The sequence below is a fragment of the Theropithecus gelada genome, chromosome 17, assembly GCF_003255815.1.
Source record: "Theropithecus gelada isolate Dixy chromosome 17, Tgel_1.0, whole genome shotgun sequence".
Taxonomy (NCBI): Eukaryota; Metazoa; Chordata; class Mammalia; order Primates; family Cercopithecidae; genus Theropithecus; species Theropithecus gelada.
Window position 1 is genome coordinate 55,890,475 of NC_037685.1, and position 21,775 is coordinate 55,912,249.

The following is a 21,775-nucleotide window of genomic DNA, read 5'->3' on the forward strand; positions in this document are numbered from 1 at the left end:
TTAACCTTCTGATATTTAGAACATGTACAAGAAGATCTGTGATACTCAGTTTGACTCTTGAAGAGTTGCAGTTTTGGAATTTTTCATAGTAAAAATTTTGTGTTCAAAAGCTGTATTTCAAATTTCACATCAAATGGCTTAATACACTGATTCCACTGGATCATGATGATGTTACCTTTTGGCATCACATGATGACGTAAAACTTTGGTATTGTTACTGTGGTAATTTCAGAAAATTCAATATGCACTGATTATTTCATGGACATACCTCCGGCTACTGACAGAAGAATTTGGGTAAGATGGCTTTTAAACAGTATCACCTCTGAAGTTAAACAAATACATTACAGAATGTAAGATAAAATATTTTCTAATACCAAGACTGAAAAGCCTAATACTCTACCTGTTATATGATAGACAGAATTAAACCCAATTCCAAATCTTCCAACCTTCAGAGGATCATCCTTTTTCCTACTTCTTGCTATTTCTTGAATGCCGTGCCAGTCCTCTGGGGTGAAAACCGCGTTGTTGTACACATAGAGAGCGGGCCCTAGGTGTGAAAATGCGCAGGCAGGTATTCAGAAAAAGATGCCAGGGTGTTCTGTTCTATCTCAAGAAATCCTCTACACAAAATCTCTTATTTGAAGGGAAAATAGAGAGAAGTGAATAGAGTGAATTCCATACTATAATTTAACTGTTTTTACAATGAAAATAAAGACACACACTGAAGTAAAAACTAGCAGCAGAAGAAACATAGCATTGTTGGCCAAAAATCCATAAAGGAAAAATTAAAGGTTACTCAGATACCCAAAAACATAAGGCAAACAAGAAAATCAATCTGTTACTACTCTATGTGAAATTTGTTCTAAATAGTATATTTAAATCTTTTTTTGATCAATGGAAAATATTTACCAAATAAATACAAAATATTTCATATATTTCATAAAACATATGAAAATATGGGCACAGTGGCTCATGCTTGTAATCCCAGCATCTTAGCACTTTGGGAGGCCAAGGCGTGTAGATCACCTGAGGCCAGGAGTTCGAGACCAGCCTGGCCAACATGGCAAAACCCCATCTCTACTAAAAAATACAAAAAATTAGCTGGGCATGGTGGTGCGTGCCTGTAATCCCAGCTACTTGGGAGGCTGAGACAGGAGAATTGCTTGAACCCAAGAGGCGGAGGCTTTAGTGAGCCGACACTGCACCACTGCACTCTAGCCTGGGCAACAGAGCAAGACTCTGTCTCAATTTAAAAAAAAAAAAGAAAGAAAGAAATTTATTCTGGAGATTTGCTATCTAAAGAAACTATGTGAGATGATATGTTAATTTGTTTCAATATATACACAACCATTTTACTATACACACACACATATATCTTATAACATGCTGTATGCCTTAAATATGCACAATTGAAATCTTATTTCATAAGGTGAAAAATAATCCTTTAGTAAGATTAATAATCACCTTGTAAGTGTTTGAAGTTCTTTTTTTCATCAGCCTCTAGATTGTTCTATACGAGGCATTACCTGTTTGATTTTAAAACCCATTAATGTGACAAATGTTTAAATAATACTGCAATTATACCACCGATGTAAAATAATACCACCTATCTCCAAAGTAGTTCCTTCAAAAAGTAATATTTATAAAATATTTCTGCACAAAATATTTTTGGAAATCCATTTTGTGAGACCTACCTTCAGAATTTCTAACATTCTTTGAATATATTCAACTATGTTCACTCATCATACTTTAAAGATGATTAATATTTTTCATTCAAAAAGGTACTGAAGTATAATATATACACAATAAAGTATGATGGTCTTGAGGCTGCAGCTTGATGAATTCCTACAAAGCAGATGAACCTGTGTCATCTCCAACCACATGAGGTATATAGGGCACTCCCAGCACCCCTAGAAGCCTCTCCTCATGCTCCCATCAATTCAAGGACAGACATGGGGATGTGACCCAGTTTGTTTTACAAAAATGGCATGACTACTATTTTTAAAACAGTTACAGTTGGAGTATGCAGACAGTCGAGGCTGCAGAGGCTTTCTGGAAAGGACAATCACACGGTGGAGTGGGGACTCTGCAGTCAGGATGTCAGGCCCAGCTCTCCAGTTACAGCCACAGCACTTCCAGAAACTAAAGCCATCAAGGCTCCATTTCCTCATCTGCACAATACGGATAAGAAGGGCTGTCCGCCGCCAACGTGCTGGGGACCCAGTGAGACGGCACAAATACGGGGCTCAGCACAGAACCAGCAGAGCAGACCCCTAAAAACATCAGCTATCACTACTGTTACTATAATCAGTATGAGTATATGATACTGTCAGTCTTTCTGTAGTATATACTTTTACATATTAAGTATTACAGGAATAGTAATAAAATATCTTGTTCCTACCCAACAGCTAACTTAAAATGGCTTCTAGCAAGCAGTGTCTGGTTCCAAATGTCCATTAAAAGTATCTACAAAGACAAAAAAAAAAAAGGACCACAAAAAGTCACAACACCGAACACCAGGCTCAAGCATGAAACTCTTGCCAGAATCTAGAAAGAACTAGACTAACTACAAGGTCCGTGGAAGGAAATTAAAAATTTCAGCAGGGGACACACCCACATGACATTACCAGGAACACAGTCCGCCTTGCCTGAAGGAACACCCACCTTCCTTCCCACTGTCAACTGGAAAAGTGGACAGCTGACCGCTGACCCCTTACTGCCTGCTTATAGGAAGCCATTTGTTAAATTCCAAAACCATAGCCCTTGTCTTTAAAAATGCAAATGACTGTTTTACATGAAAAAAAATTCCCCTCAGATCCCCACTCTCCAAGATATTTTTTTTTTTGAGACAGTGTTTCACTTTTGTTGCCCAGGCTGGAGTGCGGTGATGCTATCTCAGCTTACTACAACCTCCACCTCCCGGGTTCAAGCAATTCTCCTGTCTCAGCCTCCCAAGTAGCTGGGACCACAGTCGCACGCCACCACACCTGGCTAATTTTTGTATTTTTAGTACAGATGGGGTTTCACCATATTGGTCAGGCTGGTCTTGAACCCCTGACCTCAGGTGATCCACCTGCCTCAGCCTCCCAAAGTGCTGGGATTACAGGCATGAGTCCCCACTCTCCAAGGTTTTCTGACTGTCAGAACTGCTGTGTCTCATCCTACACCATCAGTGCAACTCCTGGGAAGAGGAAACATGGTGAAAATTACCCCTGTGAGTGCAACTGTCCCGGGCTCTGGGACCTGGAGCTTTCCTTACACCCTGGCTGCTCAGTGGCAGAACCAGGAAGTGCACACAGACAGCTCTCCTCAGTCAAGAGAACGAGAAGTCGGGGACAGGAAGAATCTAGTTATCATTTAATGTTTTTAATCAAGGTATAATTCTGATTATATTCATCCTGGAATGAGGAGAGAAGCAGTATTTTGCCTTTGCTATGATCAACTCAGTCTCATCGGTTCACTCTCTGCTTCTATTACCAAGATCAATTTCAAAATAGCCTGTATCTACTCTGATCAAAATAATGTGTTCCTGGTTCTAAAAGTAAGACAAGAAAGGAACAAACACCCTGGCTGGGCACGGTGGCTCACGCCCGTAATCCCAGCACTTTGGGAGGCCGAGGTGGGCAGATCACCTGAGGTCAGGAATTCGAGACCAGCCTGGCCAACATGGTAAAACCCCGCCTCTGCTAAAAATAAAAAAATTAGCCGGGCGTGGTGGCGAGAGTCTATAATCCGAGCTACTCAGGAGGCTAAGGCAGGAGAATCCCTTGAACCCAGGAGGCAGAGGCTACAGAGCGCCAAGATCACGCCACTTCACTCCAGAAGCACATACACAGTGTTTACTAAGAAGAGTCCTGAGCTACTGGACACTTCACAGAGGTTGCTTATTGGAAATAAGCTTAGAATTTATATATTTAAGAGGCACAATCCCCTTGAAAATGTCACAAGTTATACTGATTATCAGAGAAAATCATGTACATGTTTTATGACTAAAATAGCTCCCTTTGGGTAAGTGCTGGTCTGTGTGCATCACTCAGAAACCAGCTCTGTGAGATCCAGGCCAAGGTGTGTCCTAGTGCAGCACAAAGGGACTCTCCATGCTTTCTTCACCTGTGTCTTCTAATCAGCTGTATCCCTGAAATCCATAGTAAAGTGTGCTACACTGGCTGAGAGCTCTCATTCTTATGTATGTGATTCCACAATCCGAGCCTTTTATTATCTCATTATATAAAAATGAACAAAAATAAGTCAACCTTAAGAGCTTTTGGCTGTGAAACAAAGGACCAGTAAAGGGGAAAAGCCATGATACAAGATGACTGCTCACCTCTGACTGCAAGAGAAAGATATTCTCAAATACCCAAGAGCCTGGAAGGCTCTCAATAAATGTTTGTTAAATAAAGAGATCAGAGATCACTGCCACCTGCTTTTATATAATACATCCTTTTCTGTTGTTTGTTTGTTTGTTTTTGAGATGGAGTCTCACTCTGTCGCCCAGGCTGGAGTACAGTGGCGAGATCTCGGCTCACTGCAATCTCCGCCTCCCGGGTTCAAGTGATTCTCCTGCCTCAGCCTCCCAAGGAGCTGGGATTACAGATATGCATCACCACGGCTAATTTTTGTATTTTTAGAAGAAACAGGGTTTCACCATGTTGGCCAGGCTGGTTTCGAACTCCTAACCTCAGGTGATCCACCTGCCTCGGCCTCTCCAAGTGCTGGGATTACAGGCATGAGCCACTGCACCCAGCCCACATTTATTTTATTTTTTACTTATTTATGTATTTATTTTTGAGACAGAGTTTCGCCCTTGTTGCCCAGGCTAGACTGCAATGTCGCAGTCCTGGCTCACTGCAACCTCTGCCTCCCGGGTTCAAGGGTTCTCCTGCCTCAGCCTCCCACGTAGCTGGGATTACAGGTGCTCACCACTATGCCTCGCTAATTTTTGTATTTTTATTAGACATGGGGTTTCACCATGTTGGCCAGGCTGGTCTCGAATTCCTGACCTCAGGTGATCTGCCCACCTCAGCCTCCCAAAGTGCTGGGATTACAGGCATGAGCCACTGCACCTGGCCTACAATTATTTTATTTTTTACTTACTTACTTATTTATTTTTGAGACAGAGTTTCGCTCTTGTTGCCCAGACTGGACTGCAATAGCAGGGTCTCGGCTCACTGCAACCTCTGCCTCCTGGGTTCAAGCGATTCTCCCATCTCAGTCTCCCAAGTAGCTGTGATTACAGGTGCCCGCCACCATGCCTGGCTAATTTTTGTATTTTCAGTAGAGATGGGGTTTCACCATATTGGCCAGGTTGGTCTCGAATTCCTGACCTCAGATGATCTGCCCACCTTGGCCTCCCAAAGTGCTAGGATTACAGGTGTGAGCCACCGTGCCCAGCCCACATTTATTCTAAATTGGCCACTTTTAGAGAGCCTGTCTCTAAATATACTTATGCATAAACTCAGCCAAATAATCTAGTTTCAAATGTTTTTTTAAAACAGCGTGAAGTCAAGGTTAGAAGCAAAAAAATCATAGGATCTCCTTACACTCTTACCTTTGCAGTTCCACAGTACATACCATTATCAATCATCAGTATGACACCAGGCATAAAACATTATCACATATATGATCTCACATAATCCTCCAAATATGTGGGAGAAAGATTCTCTCATACCACTTGCAGGCAAGCAGTACGTCAGTATAAGGGTCACAGCTGCCACCAAGTGCACCAGTGCCTGGAGGGGTAGCACTGTATAGGATTAGGACTTAACCTGAAGTCCCTTGAATCCAATGTTACATTAAGTCACAGGCTCCTAGAGACAAGATACCTTGCAGGCTAATCCTCTTACTATAAAAATGATCTGACCGCTACGATGACTAGCCCAAGTCACTAAGGTAGCAGCAGCCAGGCCTAGAACGCACACCTGATGCTGTATCCCACGCACCTCTTTTTATAGAGTATAGAAAGTACAACTTCCAAATGACAAATGTAAGCTAAGAATGACTACATGAGACATAACAAATGCTAGATTTTTAACTAATAATGTTAACTGGCCTCCTAAATCATAAAACATCTTTTTAAAAATACATGACTTAAATCTCTTTAAAAATCTGTCTCAGAAAGTCTGAAGTGATCCCACTTTTTCTCAGTAACTTTCTGTCACATACAGTCATTCACAATGACTTCAGAGGTATACTTAATTGAAGTGACGTGATCTCGTCTCACTACAACCTCCGCCTCCCGAGTTCGAGTGATTCTCCAGCCCGGCCTCAGCCTCCTGAGTGGCTGGGATTACTGGCGTCCGCCACCACGCCCAGCTAATTTTTGTATATTAGTGGAGACAGGGTTTCACCATGTTGGCCAGGCTGGTCTTGAACTCCTGACCTCAGGTGATCCACCCACCTTGGCCTCCGAAAGTGTTAGGATTACGGGCGGGAGCCACCACGCCCAACCAGAGGTGCACTACAATTTATGAACATTCTTTTTGACACAAAGCTCCCCAGAGTAGAAGTGAGATATTAGGAGTCTACTGGTTAGGGTTCTCTTATTGGATCAATAATCTATTAGTTTATGGCTTTCTTATCATGTTTCCTTTCATTTTCCTTGTTCTCACCTCTCCTTCAATCTTTCTTCCCACCCAACTTCCAAACAATGTCAAAGGTCCTCCTAAAGCAGAAAATACACAAAAGCATGGCCTTTCACAACATCTTCCCAAATGCAGGAAAGTGTTACTATACATAAATGGTGTCCCTTTATCCTACTGATAATATAAAATACAAGTTGTTTGACTAGAATAAGAAGCTTTGGTCATTACAATGCTTGTCATTTTGTTTTGAGTTTTCAGATTTTATTCTTTGTTCTCTAAAAATACCAACTGGTGGAGACACCTTCCCACCCAAAGCAGAGAAAAACATCTGAAGAAGTGGACATAAACATGCCAAAAAGTACAAATGATAATTAGACTGTTCATTAAACAAAGCACTATTAATCATTAAAAACTGCCTGTTAGTGCATACAATAAAACTTATTCCTAATTATTGATTCTTACCCTGATATGGTGCCATATCTTTTGACCAAAGAGACTCTGTTCCGTACTGAGTTTCATCATATAGAAATTTAACTTCTGTTGCCCCAGCATCTTCTGCATTCTGAATTAATTCCTAACCAAAAAATATACCAAAAAATAGTAATTAATAACAGAGTAAATCTACTGTCCATCTTTGTATTTATCTACAATATTTAAAAAGTTAATATACCTAAATAAAGGAAATCCACTATTTGCAACATTACCTTTAAGATCTAGTGAGGCTACTACTGAAAGTAATTGTTACATACATATGACAGTATGGTTGAAAAGTCCTTCTCCAATTATTTGAACTTAAATTTTGCCTTTTAATTTGCTATCACTTAGCAAATTAATCCTGGGCCCTATTTATAACTGTCTCATATTTACAATCTACCCAAAGCTTTTGTTCAAAGGAAATTATTCTATTTCCAAAAGCTGTACATATTGTCCTGTGTGGCAGGTAACTTAAGCTTGAGTGGCTGCCAAAAATAGATCTTTTATCATTTGCTTACCAAACTTACCTTTTCATAGAAAAACAGTAAAACCAAATAGTAGCAATCTATATGTACCCTTCAACTGGCTGCTTTCTTGAGAGCCTGAGATATGAACATGTCTTTGTCCTGCACTAAGCTGAAAGCTTCCGGATGGTCACGACTGACTCATTCCTCTCATGAAGAAGAAAGCACTATCATTTGTTTGGTGAATGGTGGGTGAGTGGAAGGGTGACCAGTTCCCTGTAATGTAAAAAGGAAAGGGCAAACTGCAAGACTTGCCTCAACAAAATTTCCAATCCTAACAACACCAATCACTTCTGCACACCTACCAAAATCACGCTGGGCTCTGGTCAGTTGGAAGGGAGCTCCAGAATCTGAAACGACAATCAGCTCCTAGAGCCAACCCCATGATCATCAAAGGAGCTTTTTTACTTCCCCAGAGCCTTGGGATCACTAAATTGGAAGTACAGATGGGCAAAAACTGAAGAGAGCTTTAACTGATACTACAGCAACGTCAACAGTGATGCCTACATCAGAGTAGAGAGGTGATACGATGTCCACATGAAACAAAGTAAGTACAAGGAGAGTGAGGGAGCAGAAGTGAAAAGTCTGTTTTGAGATTGTGTTCAGTTCATCTAATGCATTCCAAAGGGCTGGAGTGTGGTACCCACCAGCTGTTCCATCCCAAACATGAACAGCTAAGCCATGCCTCCGACAGCCTCATTATCAGTTACTGATTCCTCCTTGTTGTATAACTCACTATTTCTCATGGGATTTTAATTTTTTAGGCCTCATTCAATCCCAGAGAATCCCTAAAAATTAGCAATCTTATTTACATTAGGATAGTATGATAACATGAAGGATGGAAATAAGAATTAAATAGGTAGTGAAACACAATGTTAACTTACAAAATGATAGCACTTTAGATGTTCGACCTTGTTTTCATTCAGGTATCTATTTGTTATTTATGTGTACTTTAGGGAGCAGAGAGGTAGAAAACTAAAGATAAAATCCAAGTCCCAGGTTCCACTCATTCTCAAATTGAACAAAAAATAGGATGGGAAGCTTTTCCCCTAAATCGTAATCCTGACAGATTACTTGTAAACTAACTCTGAGATACACCAACAACACATTTTGTATTTGCTGTTGGGCAAGTCACTAAGGTCTCTGGACCTGTTTCACCAAACACAAACACCACAGAAGGTGGTGGCGTAGGTCTTGGTGATTTCTAAGACTCCTATTAAATCTAAAACAGTCTAATTCTACTACAACATCCAAGGAACAAAGATTACATTGAACTGGCTACAATACAAATATATCTATAAGAAGCAAAGTGGAAGGTGTAGCCCTCAGCTGTTTGCCATAGACCTTTCTCATTTCTCAGCAAGGATCACACTCGCTCACTTCTGAACAGATGACAGCCTACTCCTGTTACCACTACACCTTTATTTTAAATTTATTCTATTCACTTCTTTCTACCCCAAAACCACCTCACAGCAATACTCATTCCACCCTCACTTTCCTAATAAGTCAATATAAAAACTGTTTTTGAATTCACTTTCTGTGACCCACTGGTGCCTATGCTGAAAGATGGACTAATCCAACAGCCCAGTCTTACCACGATCACTGAAGACACAACAGTCCTCAGTGAGTGGCTACCTGAGCATGACTCTCTTAAGTTAAAGAGACCCAGTCCTGATTCCCTAACAGTTTACCACCTAAACTAGAAAATATAACCAGGGCCAAGATACTGAAGGTAATAAACACTAAGCAAGCTAATGAGAAGGAAAATGTGTAACAACTGATCTACTTTGACAACTGAGGAAGTTTCTTATTAAACACAAAATCTAATTTTTGCAGTATCTCCCATTATTGCTTTCTTTGATGATTACTGGTTTTTCTTTTTCTGTTGTTTTATTGTCTGTTTGTTTTTTGAGACGGAGTCTGGCTCTTGTCACCCAGGCTGGAGTGCAATGGTACAGTCTTGGCTCGTTGCAACCTCTGCCTCCGTGTTCAAGCGATCCTCCTGCCTCAGCCTCCTGAGTAGCTAGGATTACAGGCAGCCGCCACCATGCCTGGCGAATTTTTGTACTTTAATAGAGACAGGGTTTCGCCAAGTTGGCCAGGCTGGTCTCGAACTCCTGACCTCAGGTGATCCACCTGCCTCCTAAAGTGCTGGGATTACAGGCATGAGCCACTGCACCCAGCCTGTTTTTTAAAGAGTATAATCAAACTAAAAAACATTACAAAAAGAAATAAGTAAATAAAATAATTATCCTATTAAATAAACCCTCCCAAAAAAGCAAACCTCTAAAATCAGGAGTCCGATAGGCATGCATTCAAGCCTCTAATTGCAGAATGTATTTGGCTGGCTGGCTGGTTGGCTGGCTGGCTGGCTGGTTGGTTGGTTGGTTGACGTGTAATGCCCTGCACAATGATCTACACAGAACATTCCTGGAGCGACACTGCTGATTACAGCACCCAGTAGCTTAGTGCATTTCTTTGCCCCAGAAAACCTCACATATTTATATCAACTCCATTCTCAAATGGAGCTATACACTGCTATACACACTGCTATACACTGCAGCCACAGAAATATAATACAGCCATTTGAATCGAGACATTTTAAAAATTTAAATGCTAACAGGACTTCCAAGTAAATTTACTTCATCTCCTTTTTATCAAAGTAAATAACACATGAACACGACATGTGCCCCACCTTAAGAATCTGTCCTCCTTCTGGATATCTTCTCAAAATGTCCTTGAGAAAATCAACAAGTGGTGGAGTCGTCTGACCAAATCGACCTAAAATACAGAACACATTTTAAGTGAGTTAGAAAAAAAATCCCATGACCTGTCACCAACATGTAACTTGAATCCGAGACATAGTATAACTATACAAGTTACGGTTGCATATCTCACCGCAGCACCCTGGTACAGCAATCTACCTGACGAAGCAATTCAGCAGAAAGTAAAGCAGACTCAATTTTATCAAATCTTAAGTTTTTTGTGTGTTTTTGTTTTTTTTTTTGAGACAGAGTCTCGCTCTGTCGCCCAGGCTGGAGTACAGTGGCGTGATCTCGGCTCACTGCAAGCTCCACCTCCCGGGTTCAGGCCATTCTCCTGCCTCAGCTTCCCGAGTAGCTGGGATTACAGGTGCCCACCACCACACCCAGCAAATTTTTTGTATTTTTAGCAGAGATGGGGTTTCACCATGTTAGCCAGGATGGTCTTGATCTCCTGACCTTGTGATCCGCCCGCCTCGGCCTCCCAAAGTGCTGGGATTACAAGCGTGAGTCACCGCGCCCGGCCTCAAGATTTTTTAACTGAACTACAAATAAGGTCTCAAAAAATGTTCAAAACTATAATAACTATTAATTCAAAATCAAGGAGCACGGTGCAGTGGGGAGGAGTGTTGCTATTTTCCAAAGCAAATAAAATAAATGATGTTATTTTGTGGCTGCTTTGCCATTAAATAATAAGCCAGAGATAGGGGTGCCTATTATCACATTCTTAATAGTCTCAAATGCAACCAGTGTTCTGATTGTTCTGAAATTCAGCAGTCACAGCCTCAATGGCTGTGCACTACAAGTACCTTCAGGCCTTGCCTAAACTAGATATTCTTAGACCAACTGACCAAGTCACCTTCAGACAGGTGACTGGAGGCTGTAGGAAGATACGAAAACGGGAAGTAATGCCTCAGATACACAGCATTTCCAAAATCCGTTTATCAGTATAAAGAAGCATCTACTTAAAAAAGCAAAATTGTCACTATAAATGTATTTGCATCATTTTGGTACAATCACATATTGAGACCAAGTTCAAATAAGACTCTGCTTCCACAGACTTCTATCCCACCCATTTTTTTTTTTTTTTGAAACGGAGTCCAGCTCTGTCGCCCAGGCTGGAGTGCAGCTGCGCGACCTCAGCTCACTGCAAGCTCCTCCTCCCAGGTTGACGCCATTCTCCTGCCTCAGCCATTCTCCTGCCTCAGCCTCCCAAATAGCCGGGACTACCTACAAGTGCTCGCCACCGCGCCCGGCTAATCTTTTGTATTTTCACCGCGCCCGGCTAATTTTTTGTATTTTTTAGTAGAGACGGGATTTTAACGTGTTAGCCGGCATACTCTTGATCTCCCGACCTTGTGATCTACCCTCCTTGGCCTCCCAAAGTGCTGGGATTACAGGCGTGAGCCACCGTAAGGCCTATCCCACTCATTCTTTTTTTTTTTTTTTTTTTTTTTGAGACGGAGTCTCGCACTGTCTCCTGGGCTGGAGTGCAGTGGCGCGATCTCAGCTCAGTGCAACCTCTGCCTTCCGGGTTCAAGTGATTCTTCTGCCTCAGCTTCCCGAGTAGCTGGGATTACAAGTGCGTGCCACTACACCTGGCTAATTCTTTGTATTTTTAGTAGAGACGGGGTTTCACCGTGTTAGCCAGGATGGCCTGGATCTCCTGACCTCGTGATCTGCCTGCCTCGGCCTCCCAAAGTGCTGGGATTACAAGCCTGAGCCACCGCGCCCGGCCCCCACGCATTCTTATAACTCAACTAGCTCCATCCATGCTTGTCTTCCTCTGGCCCTGATGTCCCCTCACTGTATCCCCCTAATGGGATACGATTTCTTTCATTTTTAAAACATAATCTTTAAAACAGCTTTATTGAGTATAACTGACATACAAAGTGCTGTAAATATTTATTTTGCAACTTGATGCATTTGGAGATAAGTATACACCATGAAACCATCAAACTATCATTGTCAGTGCCATGAATCTATCCATCATCTCCAAAAGTTTCCTCCCATCTCCTCTGTTGTGCTTTTTAAAACTTTTATGGTACGAGTAATTAGTATCAGATCTACCCTACCCACTTAGTAAGTTTTTAAGAATACAACACAGTACTGTTACTCATGGGCCCTGTATTGTATAGTAGATCTCCAGATCTTCTTTATTCATATAGCAAACTTTGTACCTTTGGCCAACGCCTCCCCATTTCTCCCTGGCAACCACCATTCTACTCCCTGCTTCTTTGTTAAAACTCAACCTTGGCCAGGCACGGTGGCTCACGCCTGTAATCCCAATGCTCTGGGAGGCCAAAGGGGGGGATCACTTGAGGTCAGGAATTCGAGACCAGCTGCTTTGGCCAACATGGTAAAACCCTGCCTGTACTAAAAATACAAAAATTAGCTAGGCGTGGTGGCAGGCACCTGTTATCCCAGCTACTTGGGAGGCTCGTGAGAATCACTTGAACGGAGGCTGAGGCACGAGAATCTCTTGAACCTGGGAGGCAGAGGTTGTGGTGAGCCGAGATTGTGCCATTGCATCCAGCCTGGGCAATAGGGCGAGACTCAGTTTCAAAAACCAACCAAACAAACTCAATCTTTATGCAACCCAACATGGCACATACTTCTGGTAAAGTCAATATTATACCTCCCCCTTTTAAGCCTTTTGATTGAAGGTTTACAAAAAGATGACAATTTTTGGAAGTCAGATCTCCAATCTTGATCCAGTCAGATAACTGAAAAAAAAACAAAAGAAAATGTATGAAAAGCAATATAGTCTCTAATACTGTAAATTCAAAACATTATCTTAAATTTTTTCACTTAAGTAATGCTTGTTAAATCTTCTTATCATGAAGGAAGTTGTCTGGAGAAGTGAATATTCCAGAGAACAGAGATTTAGTCAAAAACTTTATTTAAAAATTTAAGGGATTAAAAGATTTTTCGTTAATTACAAATAGATAAAAATACATATATTTCTCCATTAATATAATTTAAATTTTAAATGATGAATTGGGATCATTAACATAAACAAAATCATTCTTCTGATCAACATTTTCAAAGTGCACTGCTCATAACAAAGCTCCGTGAGACCTCAACACTTATTAGAGGACCAAAAAAAAATTCTGTTTTTTAATTAGTTGGAATAAGTTGGTTTTCAGGAAACTTAACATATTCATATGCATGGTAACTGTCTTAGAAACAACTATACTAAATAGTATTTCCCAAATTTTAGCAGCATTTTCTTTATTATGAAAGAACACCCTATGGGAAAGTACTAGACATACTTTGGAAAACACTGCTAAAGATGCGGCTACCAAAAAAAAAAAAAAAAAAAACGTTGTGATGCGGAAAGAGGGGACTAATGAGGCTTCCTACCCCAAGCTGCTTTGGTCTATAACTTCCTTGAAACTGACTTTTCTAAAAAATGCCTTGATGTTTGCTTTCTTTTTGGCAATTTTTCTGTTTCTCATAAAAGCAGGGTGCAACATGTGTTACTGTAACCCACGGGAGCAGGGTAACAGAGTGCCTTTTTGGAAAAATAACATAAATAATCTGAGGCCAGATCAACCTTCTCCCCATCAGGGTCCCTCCCTCAGTGTTCCTACAGAGTGACCTCTCACAGGTCAACAATCTGCGGAACATGATTCAAAAGCTCACTGGAAAGATGACCTTCCTCGCTGACCCTTCCCTGGCAGGGTGTGCAGCCGTCCCTCACTATTCCAAAACTCAGTACTTCCGTCTCTCCACCACCTTCTCACACCGACGCCCTCCATGGCTCTAAAGCTCAACCTGTCGAAAGGAGAACTCACACTCACTTTCCTTCCAACGTGTATCTCCTATCTCAGTTAATAGTGTCACCATCTACCTAGTCATTTCAGCTGGAAAGGACAGGGAAAATATGTCTCTTCCTCCAAACCACAAGTCCAATTAATAATCTCTGGATCCCTATATCCCTATAATCTCTGGATGCACCTATATACAGCCTTCCTGGAACAATCCAGGGTGAGCGCAGATTCACAGGGGGAACACTCCCCAGTTTCAGGCCTGCAGGAGAGGCAGAGTCACAACCCATCCCTACTTGCAACATCAACACTCCTACCGATGAAAAGAGGTGCCCATCTGATCTGAAGAACCGGAACTGGCACAGGAGTGAGGCTGTGAGGTGGACAGCTTTCCTGCTGGACTGGCAGGGAAACTGAGGTGGCTTCTACTCTTCACCCTCATACAACCTCAGCACATCTAAATGAGGGCTCTCCCAGCCACCTTCTTCGAGCCTGGGACCTCTGCCGACCATTGGGTGTTACATCTATCCACCTGCCTTAGCCACAACCAGTGACTACCCGGGGATACCTCCCCTATCGGCCTGAAGCCTGAATCATCAACTAAGAAAATAAAATGCTGGGGGAAATTAAATAAATAAAGCGTATGCCATGAGAAAACGAGATAAGCTTCAAGGGATCCCTGCCATTCCAACCCCAAAGGAGATGGTGAATTTGCCCATATCCCAAGTACATAACTACTACACCCAGCCTCTGGGAAAGCCAGAGCACAAAGACTCTCTGTAACTAAGAAACTCGTGTAGAGTCTCCACCCCTAAAAGCACCAAGAATCAAAGTAGGCTAAAATCAAATATAAACATTAAAGTCCAATCCTTAAGAGGGAAAAAAAAGAAATTAAAAAAAAAAACATTAACGTTGTAGCTGTGCAGTAGTGGCACGGCACACCTATCCAGGATAAATCCCTCATGCACAGAACAGTATCTGTAACACAGCGGCTCAATACACGATAAGCATATTCTCAACACATGTTACCAAACACAGAAGGAGCACTGCGCCCAGCATCAGTGACTACCTCCAGCCTGACCTCTCTCGAGTTTCAGTTCCAGATTTGCAGCTGCCTACTGAATATCACTATCTAGCAGGGACTTTATAATTGGTTAGAATTAGCTTTATCCCATTCATACCAGAAATAGGAAATCAGGCCCCAACACATGAATTAATTTGGCACCTGTTACATATACACAGGCAGGACAGGAAGTAGGACCTAAGGCACCCACCTCTCCATTTCCTAGTTTCCTACATGCTTCTTTATGTCTCACCAACAGCTGAACTACATATAAAAGCAAACTGGTCACCATACTTCCCCCCTCTCTGTATGTGCTTATCTCTGATGATTAAACCCTTATTTTCTTGGTCTGACTCAAAGCTTGCCAACGTCCTTGGCAAGACCTACCAACTTATTCTACACCCATCCCCCACTTCCACATCCATTTGGTACCAAACTGTGGCAATTTTGCCTTTTACAAAGTCTCTTGTATATCCTTTCCTTCGGTTTCACCGTTACAGCCACAGTCCAGAACCTCATTACCTCATACCAGGACAAAAGGGTCCTACTTAGACCCCTGTCTACCCACACCCCCAATCCCAGTCAACACACCCTGTCACTTTCCCCATCCCATATCCATGCTTTGCAGAGACACCTGCAAAAACACTTCTAAATGGCAAGGCTAGCCACAACGGAGCCTTTCAGTGTGACCACATCTAGGAGACAAGATGACCAAGTAGAACCAGAGGAGGAACCAAAGAAGTGGGTATAGACCCAGGAGAGGAAGGTTAAGAGATGTGGGCAGGCATAGAGAAAGGAATAAGAATGACAAACTGCTCTTTCACAAGTCTGCCTAAAGTCCTCAATCAGCCTCTCCCACTGCCACCAAGAGGTCCATTCCTTCCAAAGAAGCTAAGGCTATGCTGGGGTGAGGCCATCACTTCATCCAGCAACTAGCACCCGGTCCAGCAGCGTAAGCCCAGCACTCAAATGCCTGTGTCTCAGCGCTTGCAGACTTCACTGGGCCCTCATCCTACACTACAATGAGATGTCCATTATGGAGGTTAAGATGAATGTCCTCATTAAAGTAGTCGGGGGACCGGGCGCCGTGGCTCATGCCTGTAATCCCAGCACTTTGGGAGGCCGAGGCAGGTGGATCACTAGGTCAAGAGATGGAGACCATCCTGGCCAACACACGTTGAACATCCCCCTGCCCCCCATCTCTACCAAAAATACAAAATTAGCTGGGCATGGTGGCACGCGCCTGTAGTCCCAGCTACTCGGGAGGCTGGGGCAGGAGAATCACTTGAACCCAGGAAGTGGAGGTTGGATATCGCACCCCTGCACTCCAGCCTGGCGGCAGAGCGAGACTCTGTCTCAAAAAAAGAAAGGAAGGACGGAAGGACGGAAGGAAGGAAGGAAGGAAGGAACGGCACTTGGGGGATATGCTGAACCTTTTTCGCCTGGCTTATTTGCAGAGGCCCTGGCCAATGTCAACATCAGGAGCCTCCTCTGCCATATAGGGGCTGGAGGACCTGGTCCAGCGACCAGTGCTTCATCCACAGGCTGTCATGCCCCTCGCTGTTGCTCCAGCTAAGCAGAAGGAAAGGGATGCAAAGAATCTCAGGACTCTCGTGACGAGATGGCTTTGGACTTTTTGACCCAACCTCTTTTACAGTATGTTCAGTAGAAAGCTGAACTCTTTAAAAAAGTAAAAATAAATAATAAAGCCTTCAATCAAGTCAACGTCTGCATGCCAACAAACAGCTTGCGGAACTGATCAGGACTGATCAATCCCCCAAGGAGCATGAAAACAGGTAATAAATGTGTGTCAAGGAGGACAAAGGACTAGAAAACTGACTCAAGTACACAGAAGGTCAGGATTACACTGAAGCAGGAAAAATCACAGATGCCAACTACTTCACCAATAATATTTGCATCGAGTAGTAAGGAAAGCCAACACTTGAAATGTCATCCTATATGCTCAAGTATTCCTTGTATTATCTGTTCAACTCTTTGTGACTCTTTTAAATGCTGGAAATGATGTTATCACATGAAGATGTTTATTAGAATAAAAGAATTGTTTTAAAAGAGTAAGTTAACTGTCAGTAAAACGTCTTCAACTGAACTCCCCCTTTAAGAAAGCTACAGAATTTTAACCAATCTTAAAGAATACATGACAATATGAAATATTCTTGTTTTCCAAAATTTGCTAACCTATCAAGTCAACCCATCACTTGCATTTTAGAAGTTGTAGTATGCTTACTCCCCAAGATAATAGGTTCTATATTATGTCTGAAGATTCTTTCAGTGCTAAATTTCCGTACCAAAAATGGAGAAAAAACTTGCAAGATATCAAAGGTGAAGATACTTAACAATATTCTACTTAAACTTACCACATAAATAGAAATAAATGAGTAATGATTAAGTCACTTCACTGATGATGTCTAAAAAAAACTTCTGACTCCAACGCCCACCAAAAAAATTATCTGAATTTCAGAAAGTGAAGATTCAGACGAAATGGTGGGGTTCGGGGGTGGGGGATGCAGATGGAAACAGCAAGTGATGAACAGCCACAACTCAGGACAGGCGCAGGCGGCCACGCTGCCGGAGCCACTCGCGCCGCCCGCGGAAACCCGCGCCGCCCACCCCAGGCCCCCGACGCCCGCCGTTCCTCCGCGCGGCGGAGCCCAGCCCAGCCCAGCGCCCCCGGCCGCCGCCTACCTCGCGGCCGCCGCGCCACAGCTGCTGCTCCGACACCTGGAAGCCAGTCTCGGCGAAGATACGTTCCTTCACGTCGCGCACGCTCCAGGACGCCGGCGCCGCCACGGTCCTGCAGCCCACGCAGCCGGGGAGCACGGTCACCCGGACCCACCTGTGGAAAGCAGAGGGACGCTCAGCCGGGCCGCAGCCGCCACCCGCCCGCCCAGCGCCCGCGCGGCCTCGGCCCGCGTTACCTCTCCCCCATCGCGGCGCCTCGGGCGCTACTCGCGCCCGCCCCTGACGCCGGCGCCCGATCACGGCCGGCCCCGCCGCGCCCACAGGCCCCGCGCGGGCCGGGAGGGCGGGATCCGCATGGCGCAGCCGGGTACGCAGCAGCCCGCGCCGAGGGGGAAACGCTTGAGGAAGCCGCGGCGGCCGAGGAGCGGGCGGGGGCGGGGGCGGCGCGCTCCCGGCCCACCAGGGGCCCTGCAGGCGCCGCCCGCGGGCACGCGCCCACTCGCCGGGACCGTTAGCTGGGGAGTCGCCCCGCCCCTACCGCCAGGCCCCGCCCAGTCAAGTTCCGTCTTGCCCAATCCACACAGTCAGCAAAGGAGCCGCCCCGCCCCACTCGCCCGCCAGGCCCCGCCCCGCCTGCAGAGGCAGCTCTGCCAGAAGGCAAACCCCAGAAGGCAAACCCCACAAGGGTATCTCCAGAGCGTACATCTAGAGGACAGGTGCGTTGTGCCTTTTAGAGCTCAACGGTGCATTGAAATGCAGAACTAGACATTTCTAGGGCCTATGTCTCCTTGAACTCTAATGACTTTCATTCCATAGAAGCATCTCCAGTAAGATCTATAGCGGCCTCTGAGAAGGGAACGTGCTGGTTACAGAACACAAGTGTCTTCCGCGGTTTCGTTCTGTGCTCGGTTTTTGAGGCACAGAAGTAGGATCAGTGGCTCAGTTTGCTAGAAGAAGGACAGCCAGCAGCAAAGTAAGATCAGAATGCACACAAACAGATCCTATGATAGGTTAAAAATATTTGTAACTTAAAAAACTAGCCGGGCGAGGTGGCAGGCGCCTGTAGTCCCAGCTACTCGGGAGGCTGAGGCAGGAGAATGGCGTGAACCCAGGAGACGGAGCTTGCAGTGAGCTGAGATCTGGCCACTGCACTCCAGCCTGGGCGACAGAGCGAGACTCCGTCTCAAAAAAAAAACAAAAAACAAAAAAACAAAAATATTTGTAACTTATTTTGGCAATATTATCTTGTATAGTTGAAGCCTGAATGTCTTCCCATCACAACCGCAAGCTCCTTGAAAGCAGGAACACGAGTCTTAGAGTTGATGAAATCGCCGCACGGTAAGTCAAGTTGTCTTGTGATTTGAAAGTGTGTGGGGCTTAGAGGCTTGGGGGAACCTCAGGCTGTTCCTTTGGCTTATTTCTCATAGGTATAGATGATACACATTGCAAAAAAAAAAGTGACATCTATTGAGGCAATTCAAAGGCTACATCGTGAACAAGTAAACTTGTGTGCTTCTTATTTTAAATACCTTGAATAGCACATAATTAAATTTTAGAGTTGCCCCAAAAAATAGATAATTAAATTGCCACTTCTCCCTTCCCCCGCAAAAAATATTATTATTCAGAACTCATCATCAGTAGTAAATAGAGAGAATGTTCTACAGCTGTTCCATCTCTCTTACTATAGTTAAAAAGGGAATGATAGAAGTCATGCCTCTTCCTACTTGGGAGAGAAAAGTAAGTATGTTCCATCAATTGGAGGAGAATATGGTGATTCAGTATAAAGACAAGGCCAGAAAACCCTAAGGGCCAAATATGTACTTCTTGACTGGGTGCAGTGGCTCACGTCTGTAATCTCAGCGCTTTGGGAGGCCAAGGCAGGTGGACTACTTGAGATCAGGAGTTCGAGACAAGCCTGGCCAACACGGTGAAACCCTGTCTCTACTAAAAATACAAAAATTAGCTGGGTGTGGTGGCACACACCTGTAATCCCAGCTACTCTTGGAGGCTAAGGCAGGAAAATCACTTGAACCCAGGAGGTGAAGGGTGCAGTGAACCAAGATCCCACCACTTCACTCCAGCCTGGGCAACAGAGCGAGACTGGCTAAAAAAAAAAAAAAAAAGTACTTCTGTAATCGAACAAGACTGGACAACCAAACACATTAGAATATCAACAAATGGAAAGGGTGTGAGCTCTCTCCTGTCAAGTAACCTCTCTCTCTGGGCCATGCAGCAGTCCCCAAGTCCTGGAAACCAGCTCCTGCCATAGCTTCAAAGCACACCCAGGACAAATCCTTCACCCCTAAATCCTTCAATTAAAAGACTTCACAGTAAACCCCTGGTTCTACAGTTTCCTTGGGAGCCAGGCAAACAGGATGTAGTGACAATGGAACCTAGGGTTGGGGCTGAAGATTTGAGAGACAGCGAATGACTTCAGCAAGAGGCATTCACTAGAAGTGGAGCAGATGCTGCTGGGGAAGGAGGCTGGTGGGAAGAAGCTTTGAACATCTGGAATTCAAAGTGTCCTCAGGATGCATTTGAAAGGTTTAGTTGGCATGGGAAAAACAGAATGGCAAGAATACAACAATGAATGAAACAAAGTCCCTAAGTAGTTGTTTAATAAGGACAGAGTTTCAGTTTTACAAGATGGAAGACTTCTAGAGATGGATGATGGTATTGATGGTTGCACAACATTATGAATTTATTTTAAATCACTGAACTGTATACTTTGAAATGGTCAATATGGTCAATTTTATGTGTATTTTACAAGAAAAAATAATATTTTTTAATGGTAGCTCAGAAACACTAAAAAAAATTGATGAGAAGCAAAGATGAACTTGGGCAACCAGTAGTTGAACAAAACCAAAGTGACAAAATCTTGTTAACAAGGCATTCATCATCAATATTAGGGAGAGAGCTCCCACATTCTTTGGGTTTTGTTTTCTAGTTTCTAAGCATACAATGATGGTTTCTAGTGTATGTTATCCAAATACATGACAGGATCATTTTCACAAAAACCACCACTAAATATATGAGTTCCCCCCAAAAAAGAAGTAGGAATCCAACTTTAGTGAGGACCTTAACGGTCAGAGGGGTGAAATGATCTACCCAAAGACACAACTGGGAAGTGGCAGAGCAGGACTGTCAGCAGGCCTGACTCCAGCTGCAGGCTTTCTGTTATCCCGTCAGGGCCTGGACTCACAGTAGTTACTACATCAATACTATCTTTTTTTTTTTCTTTTTTTTGGAAGCAAGGTCTTGCTCTTGACCAGGCTGAAGTGCAACGGCATATCACAGCTCACTGTGCCCTCTACCTCCTGGGCTCAAGTGATCCTCCCGCCTTAGCCTCCAGAGTTGCTGTGACTACAGGTGCACGCCACTACACCCAACTAATTATTTTATTTTTTCTAGGGACGGGGTCTCCCTATGTTGCCCAAGCTACAATCAATAATACCTTTTATTAAAGGCAAAAATAACCAAAGCCCCTAATCTGCTGCTTGCATTCTGGGAAAAGGAGACAAATGATAAACATACAGACAAATAATATATAAATCCCGCCTCTGATGTCAGGTCGGGATCAGTACTATTTAAGGGGACAGGGCAAGATAACGGAGCAAAGAAGACAGGTGGTTAGAGAGTTCCTTTGAGCAGAGGTCTCCATAAAATGCAGGAAGCTGATGTTACCCAGAAAAGCCTGTGTGAGAAGCAAGGGGCCCCAAGCAACTAGTGTGGTTCACACTTGCATTATCTTTGCCCCGCATCAGCGTAACTGCCTCCTACCTGGGCTGCTTCCTCTCCAGTTCATTTCCCAGGAGAGGAGCAGTTTCCTCTTTTCCAATTCACTTCCCAGACTGCCACCAAGCCGGGTTTGGAACTGGTGCCTATTTCGTTTACTAATG

At 43.6% G+C, this 21,775-nt stretch overlaps 1 protein-coding gene across 3 annotated transcripts in view; it reads right to left on the reverse strand.

Moving 5' to 3' along the window:
• The window catches only part of SACS (sacsin molecular chaperone), a 105,991-nt gene that overhangs the window by 29,364 nt on the left and 54,852 nt on the right, over positions 1-21,775 (reverse strand). The window contains exons 1-6 of one of the 3 annotated variants that reach the window (XM_025364550.1): positions 18,113-18,326; positions 17,880-18,030; positions 12,979-13,066; positions 10,274-10,359; positions 7,043-7,154; positions 400-546 (exon numbers count right to left, since the gene is read on the reverse strand). In XM_025364550.1, the coding sequence (XP_025220335.1) occupies positions 400-546; positions 7,043-7,154; positions 10,274-10,359; positions 12,979-13,066; positions 17,880-18,030; positions 18,113-18,123 (595 nt within the window). In that variant the 5' untranslated portion in view covers positions 18,124-18,326. Of the gene's footprint in view, positions 1-399; positions 547-7,042; positions 7,155-10,273; positions 10,360-12,978; positions 13,067-17,879; positions 18,031-18,112; positions 18,327-21,775 lie in introns of those variants that run through there. The other 2 variants (XM_025364548.1, XM_025364551.1) reach the window with 2 other exon arrangements.